At 32.4% G+C, this 17,607-nt stretch overlaps 1 protein-coding gene and 1 long non-coding RNA gene across 3 annotated transcripts; one reads left to right on the plus strand and one right to left on the minus strand.

Moving 5' to 3' along the window:
- Nucleotides 1-245: 245 nt before the first annotated feature.
- LOC148273453 (vesicle transport protein SFT2C) lies at nt 246-832 on the minus strand. Its single transcript, XM_088238693.1, has 2 exons — nt 549-832; nt 246-424 (listed from the first exon to the last, which is right to left on the minus strand). The coding sequence occupies exons 1-2, from the start codon at nt 729-731 to the stop codon at nt 269-271; spliced, it is 339 nt and encodes a 112-aa protein (XP_088094819.1). The 5' UTR covers nt 732-832; the 3' UTR covers nt 246-268.
- A 5,681-nt stretch (nt 833-6,513) lies between these two features.
- LOC148273454 (uncharacterized) lies at nt 6,514-15,969 on the plus strand. 2 transcript variants are annotated; one of them, XR_015824570.1, is made up of 5 exons: nt 6,514-6,653; nt 9,339-9,423; nt 12,314-12,472; nt 13,843-13,996; nt 15,805-15,969. It is a non-coding gene; the product is annotated as an uncharacterized LOC148273454 (long non-coding RNA). The 2 variants fall into 2 exon arrangements; XR_015824571.1 differs by lacking the exon at nt 6,514-6,653 and adding an exon at nt 7,099-7,432.
- The last annotated feature ends 1,638 nt before the right edge of the window (nt 15,970-17,607 follow it).

The raw sequence follows: 17,607 nt of genomic DNA on the forward strand, positions 1-17,607 counted from the left end.
ACCGCGGAAGCAAAGTTGTACACCTAATATGTTATTAAACATTAATAATAATCACTAATAAAAAATCCCAGTTCTATATTTTACAAATTTCATACTGAAAATTCTACTAAACGCTAAAACTTGAATTTTAAACTAAGGTTAACGCTGTAGTAAAATCACCGGTACAATATTCATATTTAAAATATCCCCAACATAAAAACCCACATCGTTATGAGATATAGAAAAGAAGTAGAATTCAAGTAAATAGTGATATTATGTATATTATATTTTACCTGAATATAAAGAAGCAGCTTCCTAGAGTATACAGTAAAGCAAACTTCCTTGCTTTTAATATCAGAATGGGGATATAAAGAGTAGACAATACAAAACATAAAAGACCCAGCATCATACAAGTAGCAAATCCGATTATTCTTTGTGTTCGACTCTAAAAAATGAAATTAGAAAATCATACTGTATGATTTAAGTTCAAAAGAATATTAGTATTTTGCGCATTTTATTTGTGAACCAGGACATCCACTTTAATTTCCATAATTGATTGCGAAACTTACCAGACTAGGACACCACTTTTCCTGAGTTTCTGAAAACCATGTATTTGTACTGGATGGTGATTCATCTTCACTTTTTGTAAACCATTTCGGTTTCGATATTGAAGGAAGGGTAATCTTAAAACCACGCCTCGAATTGTCGTTTTGAAGCAAATATTCATCCAAATCAGATTTCAGAGTAGCCATTTTGATTAAAACACAATATATCAGTTCAGAAAGTACAAAAGTTTTGAAAATAGAACTTCACCACCACTGTCAGCCAACACGAAACAAAACTCCGAAGTGACAGTTTTACCATAGAAAAAATACACAATTTGTATCATAGACAATATATGAAAAGAAGAATTGAAATCCTTAAGGTACACTTACACATTGTTTTGTGGTAAGTGTATTATGAAGCTCTAGGTGGGTACTACATAATACGAATGATCTAGTCTTGCTAATTTTTAAAAATCAAACACACGATTTCAGTCAATCTTGAAGTTAGAAAAAAATATAAATAATAAAAGTTTATTGCTGTTCCTACGGAAAAATATTGTTTTATTTTATTTTCCCCATAAAAAAAAGCAATTATTACAATACATCGTGTAAGGTATAAAAATATGAAATGACTCAAGAACAGTTCCGGTGGAAACACAAAGCATAAGAACTTCTCAGGTAGTGGATTTTTTTACTTTGTAGGGGACGGCTTCCTTTCCTGTGTTACTCGTGGTGTAGGGGGACTAGTTACTATTTAGGGGGTGTATTTGACTACACTTTTTTATCGATTGTTGCGCGGTATTGTCGATAATCCTAAAATTATGATGAGCATTGGTTTATATGTTCCTAATAATTACCTAAGACAGCGTCAGCATAGATTGTTTCATACTCCGATATACAGGACCAACCTGCCGATGGTTATGCCTGTTGGAAGAGCTACCGCTATGCTGAACAACATCGCTCTGGATATTGATATGTTCCATGTACCCGAAGGGGTTTTCCGGAGCAGGATTCTCCTATTACTTTGACATGAATCTCTTTCATGTATTTTTTCTTTTTTATAATATGTACGTATTAAATGTGTGTTTCTAATATATATGTTATATTGAAATAAATGAATTGAATTGATTATTGTTATCAAAAACATTTTTCACTTTGTGGTATGACATTTTACACTTATTTGTTTATAAATTTGTATAAACCACTTAATTTTTTTAATTACACTTCGACCGGTTTCGACCGAATTGACCGGTTTCGACCGAATTGAATTGAATTTACTTATTAAAAAGAGTTAACTTTACAATATACAATTTATTGCGGTAATAGGCATTTGATAAACACACAAGGCAGAACAATTGAATAGGAATAAGCATTTATATAGTGAGTAGAATATTATATTGACGACTCTTTGCCCAAACATACGATTGACAGAAAATTGATTTAACCAGCCGGAGCTGTGATTACCAGGTAAATGCCTCTACACGAAGCGTAATGAATATGGAAATGAACGGGGAGCTTATCTGATACGATGGTGTAGTGAAACATCAAGGGGGCCACCTGCTACACGTGTCACCGGAGCTGGTGAGGGGGCCGTGTATGAGCTGCCGATGGCTGGACGCTCTCGGGGTCCAGCGACGAAGTGTGAGGCCAGGTCAAGCGAACAGTTTGAGAGGATCGGGAAGCGTGTGCGGTCAACCGCACGCTAACGGCGTTTTCGAACCGTAAGCAGCCGTTGGATCGCAACCGGTCTTCTCAAACAGGAGAACATAGCGTGTGTGGGGTCACCTTGATGGGGAGCGGCCTTATCCAGATGTGTACGGAGTTATTCTACCATGTGCAGGGTTATCATGATGTGGCACGGCCTAACCATGACGTGTGCGGGGTCATCCAACCGTGGAGCGGGGTCATCCTAACGTGAGCAGGGTTATCATAATGCTGTACGGCCTAACCAAGGCGTGTGGGGGGTCATCCTAACGCCCTTTTTTAAAATTATGAATTTTTTAGTAAATCGATAAGCCGGAGGGCTTCTGAACTAAATGACTAGGAGTGACATATTACGTACCTGAATCTAAAGTTGAGAACACTTTTAATTACTGGCCAGGTGGTTATGCGGAAAAAAACTGTAGTGAGGTATTAGTTCGTCCATTTTTTATTGGAGGGAACGTGTTCGCACCTCGAAGCCAGTTGGTTAAAAAAATAAGGAGATATTATTCTTCGTGTACCTGAGGAATGACGCTGGAAGTGAAAGGGTTAATAAATGGAAAAAGGTTAAAGTCCCCGCATTTCCCCTGTATAATGCCAAACCCCACAAAATCCCCAATCGAGTTGAGATTCCCCGCAGTTTAGGGAACTCCCCACAAATTGGCAACCCTGGCAGGGGGCCAAACAGCGGCGGGCGTTCATTCTTGTTTTTTCCCGCGCAGACCGCTACTCTTCCTTTCTCCCAGGAGTAGAAATTTATTCAGGATTATTTCCTGACAACCGGAACACTTTCTTAAACAGTTTTGAAATAACAGAATATAAAAATTATATTTACAAAACAAATATAATCAATTTAAAAATACGTAATAGTAATACAATTATACTTTTGCTTTTGAAATACCCTACCATTGCATTTTTACTTAGATAGTAGATGTATATGAATAATGAACAATATTTGTTGTGATGTTTTATTTTTAATAAATATAATGTACAACAACTAGTAAACAATTTGATTTTTTCAAATTTCTTAAAAAAATATGCAAGAAAACTATTTTCCACCATTGTTTTTTTTTTAGTAGGTATTATTTTGTACAATTTTTTTTTCAAAAAAGGTTTTAAAGTATATCGATTATAAGATGTGTTTAAATAACATTTATTATCCACCATTGTTTTTTTTTAGTAGGTATTATTTTGTACAATTTTTTTTTCAAAAAAGGTTTTAAAGTATATCGATTATAAGATGTGTTTAAATAACATTTATTATCCACCATTGTTTTTTTTTAGTAGGTATTATTTTGTACAATTTTTTTTACAAAAAAGGTTTTAATGTATATCGATTTGAGGATGTGTTTAAATAACATTTTATGAGGCATAATTTTTCAAAGTAACATCTTTTTTTTTTATGTAAATCTTTTTTGTTTTTATGTAATTTTTTTTTTTTTTATGTAATATGTATACTAATGACATATTTTAAGAAGGCTAGTGCAAATGTTTGTTTGCAAAATTTGTAGGGATGCGTAAGTGTATTAATGTAATTACTGTGCATTTATTTAGGGGCGTGTGTAAACAAACCCTACGTCATATATTTTTTGTGTGTGTATGTGATAATGTAACTAATTGAATAGTGAAACTAAACTTTTTTTTTTTGAACTTTTATGAAAAAATCAATCTATATAAAATTGTAAAGAATACTCTTGCCTAAAACCCAAATTACTAAACCAAAAAGGTATAATAAGAAAACCTTAAGGTAGTTTTACTTAGATGTATTAATGACAAAAATACCGTATTTTATCCAGTAATATGATATAATATAGCATACAAAATGTCCACCGCCTGTCTAGGCCAAATATTAAAAATACGTATTTATTAAAATTATTCAAAGACTACATTAGCAAAAAAAAAAACAAATAAATATACTGACGATAAATAAAGCATTATTTTAGGGTATGTGTGAGGTACAAATAAAATTAGGCAATATATTTTGAATATTTAAGAAATATAAAAATCAATACAAATGAGAACCTACTAACAAAATGCGAACAGTTCAACAGAACTTATTAAAATTGAAATATTTTGGTAAATAAATAATTTTATTGAAATGCACATACTAAACTTCTCTTTTATTACAGTTTTTATATTTTATTGAAACAAAGCCAAGAAACAGTTAATAATGTTTCAAATACCGATTGTTTTTTTATATTTTTAAATAAACATAAAATTAAAGAGATAAACAATCATGGAAGATAATTGAAACACATCACACAAAAACATCACCAACTTAAAACTATTCCAAAGACCTGAAAAAGCTCTCCATTTTATATGAATTGCCTCAAAGAGCTTCCGGTACAGGCATCTCTAAAATTCCAGCTGACACTCTGACAATAAAAAACTAGATGCAATTTATAGATGCCATGCCACACTGTGCTTTATTGGGGAAAAAAATTCAAAATTATTGATTGGTAAAATAAATTAATAATAAATATCCAAGTCGATGTTTTCACAAATACATACTAAGTACAAAACCACACCAGTTTGTGTCTGCCTATCTATAAACTAAATAATTTATTTCTAAACCAATTACGACTAGGAACTTCAGCCCTATGGGAAATTGGATAAAAAAAATAATTATGCGCGGTTAAAATGAGAGCATTAAATTATAAAGCAAAGTTTCTTCAAAATGTATGATTTTTTTTATTTATAAAATTTAACTACTTTATATGACGTCACTAGAATATATGAATCAACTGATGATAAGAAAATTGTAGAAGATTTCTAGTTTACTTTTACCATCAACCTATCAATCGGCAGAACTGACCGAGAAGAAGCAGAAGAGAACTTAAGGCGTCACAGGCGGAGTAATTTCAGAATTAAAAAACTTTAAAAAATCATAGTTTTGATAATACGATACATAAAAATAAAATAAATCATTTTTGGCTCAATTTAATAGTATATTAACAAATAAAAAAACCACTAAACTTCTTTCCTAAAATTACATTAGAAAATTGCAAATGAAGTTTATAGTTAATATAAACAAACAGAACCAAAATACATTTAGTACTGACAAAACAAGACCATTAAAAAAACATAAAGAAAGAGTGTGCAATTTATATTAAAATACCTATTCTACTTAAGACTTCCTAGACTAGGTAAGCCAGCTGGAAAATGTGGGAAGATCTATTCCAAAGAACTCCAAGTCGACCAAAAAATTTAACAATTTACACATTCTGGACATTGGGAAATAAAAGACTATGTTGCACTTAAAAAACTTAGTTAAAAACAAAATTCAATTCTCGGTGACACGGTTGAAAATATTAAAAGATATTAATAACTTTTGGTATTTCTGGGCTCACTAAAGCATGGATCCAATCTTATCTTTGGGATCGAACGCAATCAGTTCAAGTTTCAAGTAAAAAGTCTTTATTTACCCTTCTTAAATCTGGTGTCCCACAAAGACCCACTGTTTATCAACGATGTGTCCAAAATTATTCGCTCATTCGGGTTGCTTTCTCATTATTATGCGGATAATCAACAAATCTACTTTTACTGCTCTCGTCAAGATATAAACAATTTGAAAAATCGCGTATCTCAATGCATTCAAACCGTCAATAACTGAATGGCATCAAACAGACTCAAACTCAATCCATGAGCATCTAATGACAGCAACAAAAAAGCGACAACACCTTTTAGACCGATCTCCAATTTCAGTTTCAGGTTATGATCTTACCCCTAGTATAGATATATTTTTAATAACATGTATTACATTTACATTTTTACATTCGGGTTCGATTCCCGGTGAGAACACAAAAATTTTTATGTGTTTTTTCTCAAGCCTGGGTGTTCCGTGATGTAATTCAACATTGTAATTGAGCCTCCTGGCCTGTTGTGGTGGAAAAATATATACATATATAAAAATAAAAAAACAAATCAGAAAATATAATGTCACTTTAGCCTAGTTAGAATGTATGTTTTAGTATTTGTAAAGCGCCCTTGAGTTGATATTTCACAAAAATGGCGCTATATAAATCAACTAAATATTATTATTATTATCTATTATAGTATGGTTCCCTAAAACCATTTATTTCCTGTTCTGGGAATAAAATGACTTGCCGATTATACTCAAAAAATCAATAGTACACGCTTATGCCAATAAAACAAATATATTATGAGCATGACTAATTTATTGATTTTATCTAATATCATCAGCTGATAAATGTTCTGAGAAAGCTGGTTTAAGTCAATTGTACATATCATGTCTGTCAAACATAGCAATATACATGTAGTTCAATTTGATCAGATAAGAGGAGGCAAATATTAGTTATAGGAAGTTGCTGTTAGTCAACTTCTGATAAAGATCACACCTATAATAACATAATGTCTTTCATTTGTACCGGGACATCAGTGGTGTGGTGATACATCAATTAATGTTTTGTAAGAACACTTTCATTTGTTTTAAATCATGGCAGATTGCCATTGGTGACGTTTTCATAATCTAAGGAGTTTTTGTGTAAATGATTTTGAAAAAATCAGACCAAAATTAGATTTAGATTACAGGGCACTAAGAGCCAGTTGTACCAAAACAAGTTAAGTTAAAAAAAGTTTAAAGTTAACAAACTTTTGCGTTTTTGTCAAAATATATAAAATTTGTTCATTAAAAACGTAGGATCATAAAATAAATTTGGACCCTTTTGACTAAAATGTAAAAATGAATATTTGTATATTTTCAAAACTTATTTTTTTGTGGCGCACCTAGCCGTAATTAGAACATTATATTAGGGACTTGAATTAGTTCTCCCTGTTTCTCAATATATGGCCTTTTTACACCAGCCAATACTACAGTCAACTTCATCGTGAAGCTCGTCATTAGGCTTGAAATGACAGTACATGTTATACCACCGAAGTCAATATCTTTAGTCTGTGGCAGAAGTGTAAACAACATATTTTTTCATGACGTTAAACTTGTCAAATTTTATGCCAAAAAAACAGTATTTGGGGAATTTAATTTTAAATCTGAACTATTTTATTTTAACTGAAGCAAATTTCTTCTGAAAAAAATTCATGTGGAGACTTACGGTGACCATGCTCAGAAACAATTTGCAGACATTGGTTTCCATGCTTTAAAAATAATTATTTTGATTTTGAAGATAAAGAACTCTCTGGTCCACTAAAAAAGTTTGAAGACAAAGAATTGGAAGCATTACTCGATGAAGGTCAGATTTAAAATGGACTCGCAGAATCATTAGGAGTTGATCACACAACAGTTGCCTAGCATTTAAAAGCATTAGGAATTATTCAAAAGCAAAGTAATTGGGTGCCATAAAAATTAAAGCCGAGAGACGTTAAATGGTGATTTTTCATGTGTGAACAGCTGCTCCAACGGCAGAAAAGGAAAAGTTTTTTGCATTATATCATGACAGGTGATGAAAAAGTGGATACACTACGATATGTCATATCATGAGATTTTTCAGAATAAAAAATCCTATTTTATTTGACTACTCAATCGGTAACACTGCATTGGATTCAGTTATTAAGATGCGGGATTTGGGTGTGATTTTTGATCAGAAATTGTCTTTTATCAGTAGATCTTTGAAAACGCTTGGGTTTATTTTGCGCATCACTAAGGACTTTAAAAATATAAACACTTTAAAAATTTTATACACCTCCTTGGTGAGAAGCATCTTGGAGTATAATTCTACAATATGGAGCCCTTATTATGCCTCTCACCAAATTACCATAGAAAGAGTTCAGAATAAGTTTTTGAGATATGTTAATTTTAAATTAGGAATACGTAATGAATTTCGTAACTATGATTATTTATTAAATATATTAAATTTGATTAAATTAAAGGACAGGAGAACTATTAATGATTTATTAGTTCTATTTAAAATCGTTAATTCAGCATTGGACAGCCCTGAAATTTTGGCCCTCATTGGTTTTAAAGTACCAGTTAGAGTGACTAGGCTAGTTCAACTTTATCACTGCAACAATCATATCTCAATATATTCTAGCAATTCAGTACTGAATCGTCTACATGCGCTGGGTAATAAACATTTGGATTTAGGTGACATATTTTTATTGAAATTTCCAGCTTATAAACAAATTACTTGTAAAACATTTTAGTTTGGAATCAATATTTTAATTATGTTCTTTCTAAGTAAGCATTGAAAAAGTTGTTACTGTATATACTCCACTGTAAATACTTATGTATGTATGTAATGTAAAAGGTACTTGTACCGTTAATTCTTGAAAAAATAAAATAAAATAAAATAACCCGAAGAGTAGAAAAACGGGGGGTAGTAAGCCCGGCCATGCATTGACATAGACGGCAATGTTGAATATCCATGATTTCAAACTCATACTCTGTATTTGGTGAGATCAGCTGATCTTAGCTGGTGTAGTGTATTATAAGCTCCTTAAACCCAACGAAATCATCGAGGCAGATCTTTATCTACGACAATAATTAACGCGTTTAAGCCGAGCATTGAAGAAAAGCGACCGCAATACGAGGAGAGACATGACAAAGTAATTTTGCAACATGACAATGCTCGGCCCCATGTTGCAAGGCCAGTCAAAACATACTTGAGAGTCTTACCCCACCCATATTCACGTGACATGGCTCTTTAAGATTACCACTTGTTCCGATCGATGACTTATGTCCTGGCTGAGCCGAGCTTCCATTCTTATGAAGATGCCAAAATATGGCTCGATTCATGGATAACCACAAAAGATGAGTCGTTCTTTAGAGATGGTATTCGTATGTTGCCAGAAAGATGGGAGAAAGTAGTCGCTAGCGATGGAAAATATTTTCAATGACATGTTCACTACTTTTTTAAAAAAAGCATTAATTTTCACAAATAAACAGGGAAAACTCATTCAAGTCACCAATATTGAAATGCATGTTTAAAAAAATTATCAACTAAAATGAATGCCAGAGTAATTTATTTACCATACCTTAACTTTTATAAAAAGTGCGTTTGTATCTATTATTAGCGACTGGTTGAAGATTACTCAAAATTAAAATGTCTGTGTTTACTATAAGAACGCATTTAAAAAAAAAAATGTGTATTCTATGCTATATGCCCTGTAACTTAAAAAAAAAAAATTATTTTATTTCAGAGAAATGGCTTTACCTCAAGTAAAACAATGCTGCTGTGGGTGTACTCTAGAACTTGGTAGCTTCATCATAGCCTGGATGGAAATAGTATGAATAATAATATAATTTTAATGAAAACAGTTTACTATAAAACCGTTTGTCGGCCTCGTGGTGTAGGGGTCAGCGCGATTGCCTACCACGCAAGAGGTCTCGGTTTCGATTTCCTTCATTATTGATGTTAAAAATATATTTATTAAGGTGTTTTAATACTAGAATATTTCATGGTCCCCGGAATGTCACCTGAACCGTAAGACTGGTCATCTTACCTTTATGTAACAAATATGATCAAGACAGGCTACGATTGGTATACCAATGCTGTGCCCTATGATGTTGATGATAAAACCATTTTGCTTTAGTTTTACTAACTGACAATAAAGTTAATCTAAGAAGTTTAAAAAAAAAAAAATAATGAGGCTGCCAAAAAGCTCTAAATAAAAAGAATATTTATTTTGTTTTGTAAATCAATAAAACAATAGACTCTTTCTTCATCTTCATCATAATTACCCTTTCCAAACCCTGGTGAACCAAATGCAGCATATTTCAATCATCTGATACATTCAATTCAATTCAATTCATTTATTTAAATATAACATGTACATTACAAACATATATTCAATACGTATATATTATAAAAAAGAAAAAAATACACGAAAGAGACCCATGTCAAAGTAATAGGAAAATCCTGCTCCGGAAAACCCCTTCGGATACATGGAACAGATCAATATCCAGAGCGATGTTGTTCAGCATAGCGGTAGCCCTTCCAACAGGCATAACCATAGGCAGGTTGGTCCTGTTTATTGGAATATGAAACAATCTATGCTGACACTATGGTATATAATATATTGTTCACTATCAGGAACATACAAACCAATGCTCATGTGCCACCGTTCTTCATAGACGGTACTGAAGTAAAAAGAGTAAAGTCGTTAAAATATCTAGGCCATGTACTTGTCAAAAACTGTGTGGACGATTCTGATATAAGGTGACAATATCGTGCTAGCACGAAGATTTTATCAATGCTCCTTGGAAGTGCAGAACAGGTTGTTTCAGGTTCTGTGGACACAACAATACACCAGTGAGCCAAAAATAATCAACTTTGTGTTAGGGATATGAAAGTGTTCTATAACAATAGATATTGAGTTCTACACAAGCTTTCCCGACATTATAGCGCGGGTGGGATGTTTGCTGCTCCTAGTCATCCTCACTAGGATGAACTGCTATGACACTAGATAGCGGGCCTCAGAGAGCAGCTAGGGAAAAGCCCTAACATAATAATATGCCAAAAAACATAATAATAAGTAAAAATCCCAAAAAATTAAATTGAGTGAGGACTAGGACTTCCATTTGAGACTTGGGACTCTCAAAAATTCGATTCTCGAGACATTTTCAATGTTGAGACTCTCAAAATGCTCGTTTCGAAATTTCGAGACCAGCAGTACGATTCTAAACTTTCTCTAAGAGGTAGAAAACAAGTTGCTAACACCTATTTTAAATACTAATTAAAAAATATAACGATGGCAATATCATGTTATACATATGGTATAATAATGAAAATGAAGGCAGAGTTTTACGATCTCAGAGCTGGCGCAGGCAACACTAAAAATCCAAAGCAAAAAACACACTCACCAGGTCAAAACTACCCTTTTTTATAAGACTGGGGCTGGATCAGTGTGGCATTGTTCTCGTGTGTGCTAAAGCTGCACACATTTTCTCTTAGCTCTCTCTGGAGCTTTATGGCTGCTGGTTGCGACTTGACTTCCTCTTTAACTAGTTGTTAATTTAAGAATATTTTTCTGTTATGTTATTTTAGGTAGGATATTGTGATCTATGTTTGGTGATATAGGGATAGTTGGTTGATATGTTTTGTATTCATTTTAATGAAAAGTTTCATTTTCAGTTTCAAAGTGTTCGATAATTTGATTTATTTACTACATGCCCTATTTTTTATACGAATTATCAATCGTCTCGAATAGCCTCAAAGTCTTAAAAAGTCTCAAAATTTCGAGACTTGATCTCCGAGTCGCATCTTAGGCACGAGACTCAAATTTGTGTCGAGACTGGAAGCCCTAGTGGAGACAAGGCTTCATAGTGGCGTCTTTGCCAACCATTCTTGATTTTTTCTTGGCATGATTATTTTTTTATTTATTTATTATTTTTAAAAACCCGTTAGGGTTGCATAAACATATTACAAGGTCTAGTCTTGTCATGTCTCATATGGTTAGTGTAGTCAACATATCTTTTTTAGGTTGATTTTGAATTTGCCTCCAATGGAATTTTTCAGGTATGTAGTAAATAGTTTATTTATTGTTTGTTTGACTTGTACTTTTTATTAAGCTTAAAAAATAATTCAACAATGTTTTGAGTATGTCCAAATGCTTGCAGACCGTGGATTTTCTCCCTATTCATATCTAAATTTGTTGCGAAAGAGAGGGAAAACATTTTTGAGAAGGAATATGGAAGTCAAGGCATTAACAGAGCTTATAACCTGTCATTGGCTGGGTTAAGTGGCCACTTTACACACTGTGTAACATTCGTCATTCGGCCCATGTTCAAATATCCACCTTTCATCAACTCTTTCATCTGTCAACTTTTGTAAAGTAATTCTCTGTAGCAAAAAAATTAGATTAAAAAATCATATTCAGACATACCTATATATTACAGTTTACAATAACTCTAATGTTTTATTGATGAATATCTAAAGTTTCCCTTATTCCGATTCATATTTTTATTTCTTGTTGATCTAATTATTTATAAATTAATTAATTTAATATAATTGCCGAAGAGAACATAACACATTTATGTTTGTAAAATAAATTGTAGCTACTAAGAATACATAGGAGATATTATAATACAATCTATCAATTTTTTAAACATTTATGAATTAGTAATTGGAAATCAGGAAGTGTGTTAATTTTATTCTTTTGAATCTATCCTTCAGATTGGATCCATACTCTATATAATATCCTCTTCACTTTCGTTGGCTCTGGGAACGGATTCAACTAATAACGAGAGCCAAGTTGCATCCCTTATAACATACATCATTTCAGGAGTCATACAATTCGCACTGGGAATTGTGTTACTAAATGGTGTCAGAAAGGTAAACATTAAGTAATCATATTTCAATACCTTAAATTAAAAAAATTAAGTATATTACAACATAAAACTGTTTTGTAAATTTTGGTACAGTCATTAAAAGTAGTTGTTTTATAAACTTAATCTTATTAAATTGAGTAAGGGCAATAAGCCCGCTAAGTACATTAGCAGGCTTATTGCCAAACCGCAATTTCTTCCAAACAATTGATCAAATAAAAGTGTTATTTATATAGTTTGTGTTTCAAAACGTATGCAAAACGTAATTGGTATTACAGCAGAGGTATAACATATGGTCAGAACACAGAATGACAATTTCATTTATAAATTTAAATGGGGCTTGGCAATCTTCTCCAAATTTAAAGCTCTCCATGGATTAGGATTAGCAGGGGGGTATAGTATCTCCGAGTTTATTCAACTTGTCCGTTGATACTCTATATAAACAACTTATAACTTGACATGTAGGATGTTCAATAGGTTTGACAAGAGTGAACGCTATATCATGCGCTGATGATGTTGTACTGCTAGCTCCACCCTAAGCAAGTTTATAGCAATTAACTTCAATCTGTGAGCAGTTTTCTAAAGATCACAGATTAAAATGCGACGCTAAAAAGTGCGAGGTGGTTATTTTTAAGACAAAAAACCATGTGCCACCGTTCTTCATAGACGGTACTGAAGTAAAAAGAGTAAAGTCGTTAAAATATCTAGGCCATGTACTTGACAAAAACTGTGTGGACGATTCTGATATAAGGTGACAATATCGTTCTAGCACGAAGATTTTATCAACGCTCCTTGGAAGTGCAGAACAGTTTGTTTCAGGTTCTGTGGACACAGCAATACACCAGTGAGCCGAAAACAATCCTCGTAGTTTTAGGGATATGAAAGTGTTTTATAACAATAGATATTGAGTTCTACACAAGCTTTCCCGACATTATAGCGCGGGTGGGATGTTTGCTGCTCCTAGTCATCCTCACTGGGATGGACTGCTATAACACTAGATAGCGGGCCTCAGAGAGCGGCTAGGGAAAAGCCCTAACATAACAATAAGCCTATTGGCGGAACATTGCTGGGAATAGCGGTTGTGACAGCATTGGAGCTGGACGCTTGACTGCCATTCTTCTTAGTTTTGTCACCTGTTCTGTTAAAAAATTCTTTGAATTCTTTTAAATTTTATATTTAATGTTTCATTTGTTTCATTTTCGTATGAATTATGTTATTCTTCATCTTTTTTTGTGGTTTTTTAATTCTTCGTAACGGTAATATGCTTTAGTGCAGCACTACCCACCCAATTGAGCTGGAATAAAAACTATTATAATTAAATTATTATTTAGACTTTTTTAATTAAAAGAGCCTTTATTATTTCTATTTTTTTTCTAGAAAAAACCAAATTACCTGAACATTTGTGTTGTAATTGGAATAATTGGAATTATCGTATACGCTGCTTTAATTCTTGCAGCCACTATTGTCCTTATGGTAAATGGAATGATTGCTGCTGGTATTATTGGATTCTCGATTCAAGTATCGATTTTAGGTAAGAGTTGTTTATAAATGTTCATTTTATATTTGTCAAGAAAGTTGTAAAAATAATGGCAGCGTATCTCATTCATTTATTGTTACATGGAGGTAAGATGCTTAGTCTTACGGTTCAGGTCCCTGTCCTGAGACACTGAGATATTAGAGTGTTAAAACACCATTTTAAATAAATATTTCATGTGAATCATGTTGGGAATCGAACCTAAGACCTCTTGCATAGTAGGCAAACGCACTGACGATTAGACCATAAGGCTGACAATTACATATAATACATTTATATTACAATTTTAAAATACATATCTATAAGAGTTACACTGTGTCCTGGCAGATGATGAATACAATTCTGTCTTTGAAATATGACCGGAATCCTGGATGAGTGTTTTTGACCCGATGGCTGCTCTCAGATAAAGACCCTTACTATTATACCTCTAAGTACCTTCTCAATAAGGAAATCGAGAGGAGAAACGTTTGTCTTTTAGTGCAGGGGTTGGCGCGTTGGCCTACCATATTTGAAGGTCCTGGGTCTGATTCCTGAAAATATTTATTTGTTTTCTCTTAAACATTTGTTTTTTGATCATTAAATATTTATTTGTTGTCCGTTAAATATTTTTTAGTAGAACCTTAAATATTTGTTTGTTGTCCATTAAATATTTGTTTTGTTGTTCATAAAATATTTGTTTTTTGTTCATTAAATAAATAAATAAAATATTTGTTTGTTGTACGTTAAATATTTGTTTTTTGTCCCTTATATATATATATTTTTAAAATTAAATATTGCACCACAACAGGCCAGGAGGCCCAATTACAGTGGTGAATTATAGCATATACCTAACATCCAGGCTTGAGAAAAATCATATTAAATTTTTGTGTTCTCACCGAGAATCGAACCCGGAACCATCCATGCGTGAGTCAAGCGTTTTGACCACTACTGTACCACGGAGGCCGCTATTTGTTTGTCGTCCCATAAATATTTGTTTGTTGTGCCTTAAATATTTGTTCATGGTCCTTGGACTGGCACCTAAAGTGTAAAACTATCACTTTACTTTCTTGTAACATTGGAATTTTTATTCATGCTGATTAATTGAACTGGGGTGGTATTCTGAACGCAAAAGCGCGCGTAGAAAACGCATTTTTAACGTGTATTTACGTATTAAATACACGCCAACAGAGCGATCTCTTTGTGTGCAATTTCGTTTAGAATACCAGCCCTGGAGTGGTATTCTGGATCTTCTCTACCCCCTTAAGAGTGATTAATTTGAAGATTATTATTTGCTTCATATAATGGCCACACTAATGATTAAACGTCAAACAAATGCGAACACGAGCAACTAAATATGTTTTTTTTTTATTTTGATCATTATTGCGACCTTAAGAATTACCCAAAACATTTACTTAGGTGTTTTAAACAACTTTAGTTATTTTTACATGACGTATCTTGGATTCTCACACTCCCTTTCGACAGCATCACAATGACCCAAACTTCAATGCTTCTGAGATCTGATGAAATGAGTGCTTATTTATTGTGTGTGCAAGATACTTGGTAGAATTTCATATTGAAATTTGGTAAGGTATGCAAAATAAAACACTTTTACTGGATTTCATTCAACTTGAATTTTTTTCAATATGTGTAACGCATTTCATCTTGTTAGAACATTATAAAACTAATTTGAAACTAGTTATATAGGTATGCTTTAAAAAAATAAAAATAGAATTAAATCCAATAAAAGTGTTTTATTTTGGATACTTTACCAAGTTGAAATATGTGCTTTTTATTTTATGTGTTGACGCTTTTTTTTAAAATTTCAGGTTTAAATTTTTACTTGCTAGTCATCATTTCGAGTTACCGGAAGGAAATTATTGCAAAACTAAGAGAAGGTGTTTAAATATATTTTAAAATGTATGAATTAAAAAACTGCTGGAATGTGATAATAATGACGTGGTATCATTAAATGATTATTTCAGTCATACTGACTTATGTTGTTTTATATATTATTTTTTATTTAATTAATTTTACAATACGCCCAAAGGGCGTTTCCAAAAATAATACAGGTAAGTACAAACATAGTAAAAGGTAATTAAAAAAATGAACAACACAATTTTTTTAAAGACATGTAGAAACCAAAAAAGCATACTGCAATGGAAAATCAAAAGTAAAACTGTGAGTACCAAAAAAGAGAAAAACAGAAGGTACGTAAGTACATAAGAAAAATTAAAAAGCAAATAGTTAATATTTACGTTTTTTTAAACACAAAAAAATAATTAAAAAATTAATATGAAAAATAAATAATAAAAAATAAATTACATTATAAAAAGTCGAATAAGATTCAGGAGTTCACAACAATCGAGCTCTGAATGTAAAATAAAAAGGTCTTTTATTTTTATACGATCTTCTAATAAAATTAAATTTTAAGTATCTGATAGAAACGTGTAGGTAATTTATATTATCTAAGGGAATATTTAATTCAAAATTTACGAATCTCAAATACTTTATTTGACAACAATATTTTAAGTTTGTCCTAATTTTTGTAGACAAGAACTGGATTCAACTCCCTGGGGAGCTGTTAACATTAACATGTTACAACAGAGATGAAGAACATTTTAGAGAAGGCAATATAGAAGTCTAGGCGTCTACAGGGCTTACGACCTATCATTGGCTGGTTTAATGCCTAGACTTCTATATTACCTTCTCTTAAATGTTCTTCATCTCTGTTGTAATATGTCAACTTTATTTGAATTCTCTCTATGTTCCTAATGTGCAATTTATACTGAGGAGACCACACATTTACTTATTCAGTTTCAGGGCCAAAAAATTAGCAAAATAAAAAGTACCTAGATATAATTTATATGCAATGTGTACAAAAATAAAATAAATAAAAGTGTTTATAGAGTATAATGTACGTCAGTCACTCGGGGGGTCGCAGCTATAAGCGATGCAAATGTCCGGGGTGGGGGGGGGTGATGACAGATCTTACAAAATCCGACGTTATCTCTCCCCTCTCCCCCTCTCCCAGGATAACAGTTTTTTGCATGCACCTAAACTTTACTTTATTTATGGTCACACTTATGATTAAACGTCAAATAAATACGAACACGTGAAACTAAATATGAAAATTTTCATTAAGACCATTATCGTGAACTTAAGCATCACTCTAAACACTTAATTGGGTTGAATTGACCAACCCGTATTCGTTTTTTTCCGTTTTTAAACAGTTTTATACATCATTTGATGTTTAATCATCAGTGTGGCCAATTTACGAAGCAAAGTTTAGTCGCGTCGAAAGAGAAAAAATCCCAAATTAACCACTTTCTAGGGGGCCGAGAAGATTCAGAATACCACCCCTGGTCTTGCTTATTTATAATTGACGCCTTCCTAACAACATACGTCTTCGGCTCTATATACATTCAATTCAATTCAATTAAATTAAATTTATTTATTTAAAATATAACATATACATTACAAACATATATTCAATATGTACATATTAAAAAAAAAGAAAATACACGAAAGAGACTCATGTCAAAATAGTAGAAGAATCCTGCTCCGGAAAACTCCTTCGGATACATGGAACAGATAAATATCCAGGTCGATGTTGTTCAGCATAGCGGTAG

This window comes from Micrasema longulum, unplaced genomic scaffold (genome assembly GCF_059751315.1).
Source record: "Micrasema longulum isolate JH-2025_06_02 unplaced genomic scaffold, ASM5975131v1 h1tg001947l, whole genome shotgun sequence".
Classification (NCBI taxonomy): Eukaryota; Metazoa; Arthropoda; class Insecta; order Trichoptera; family Brachycentridae; genus Micrasema; species Micrasema longulum.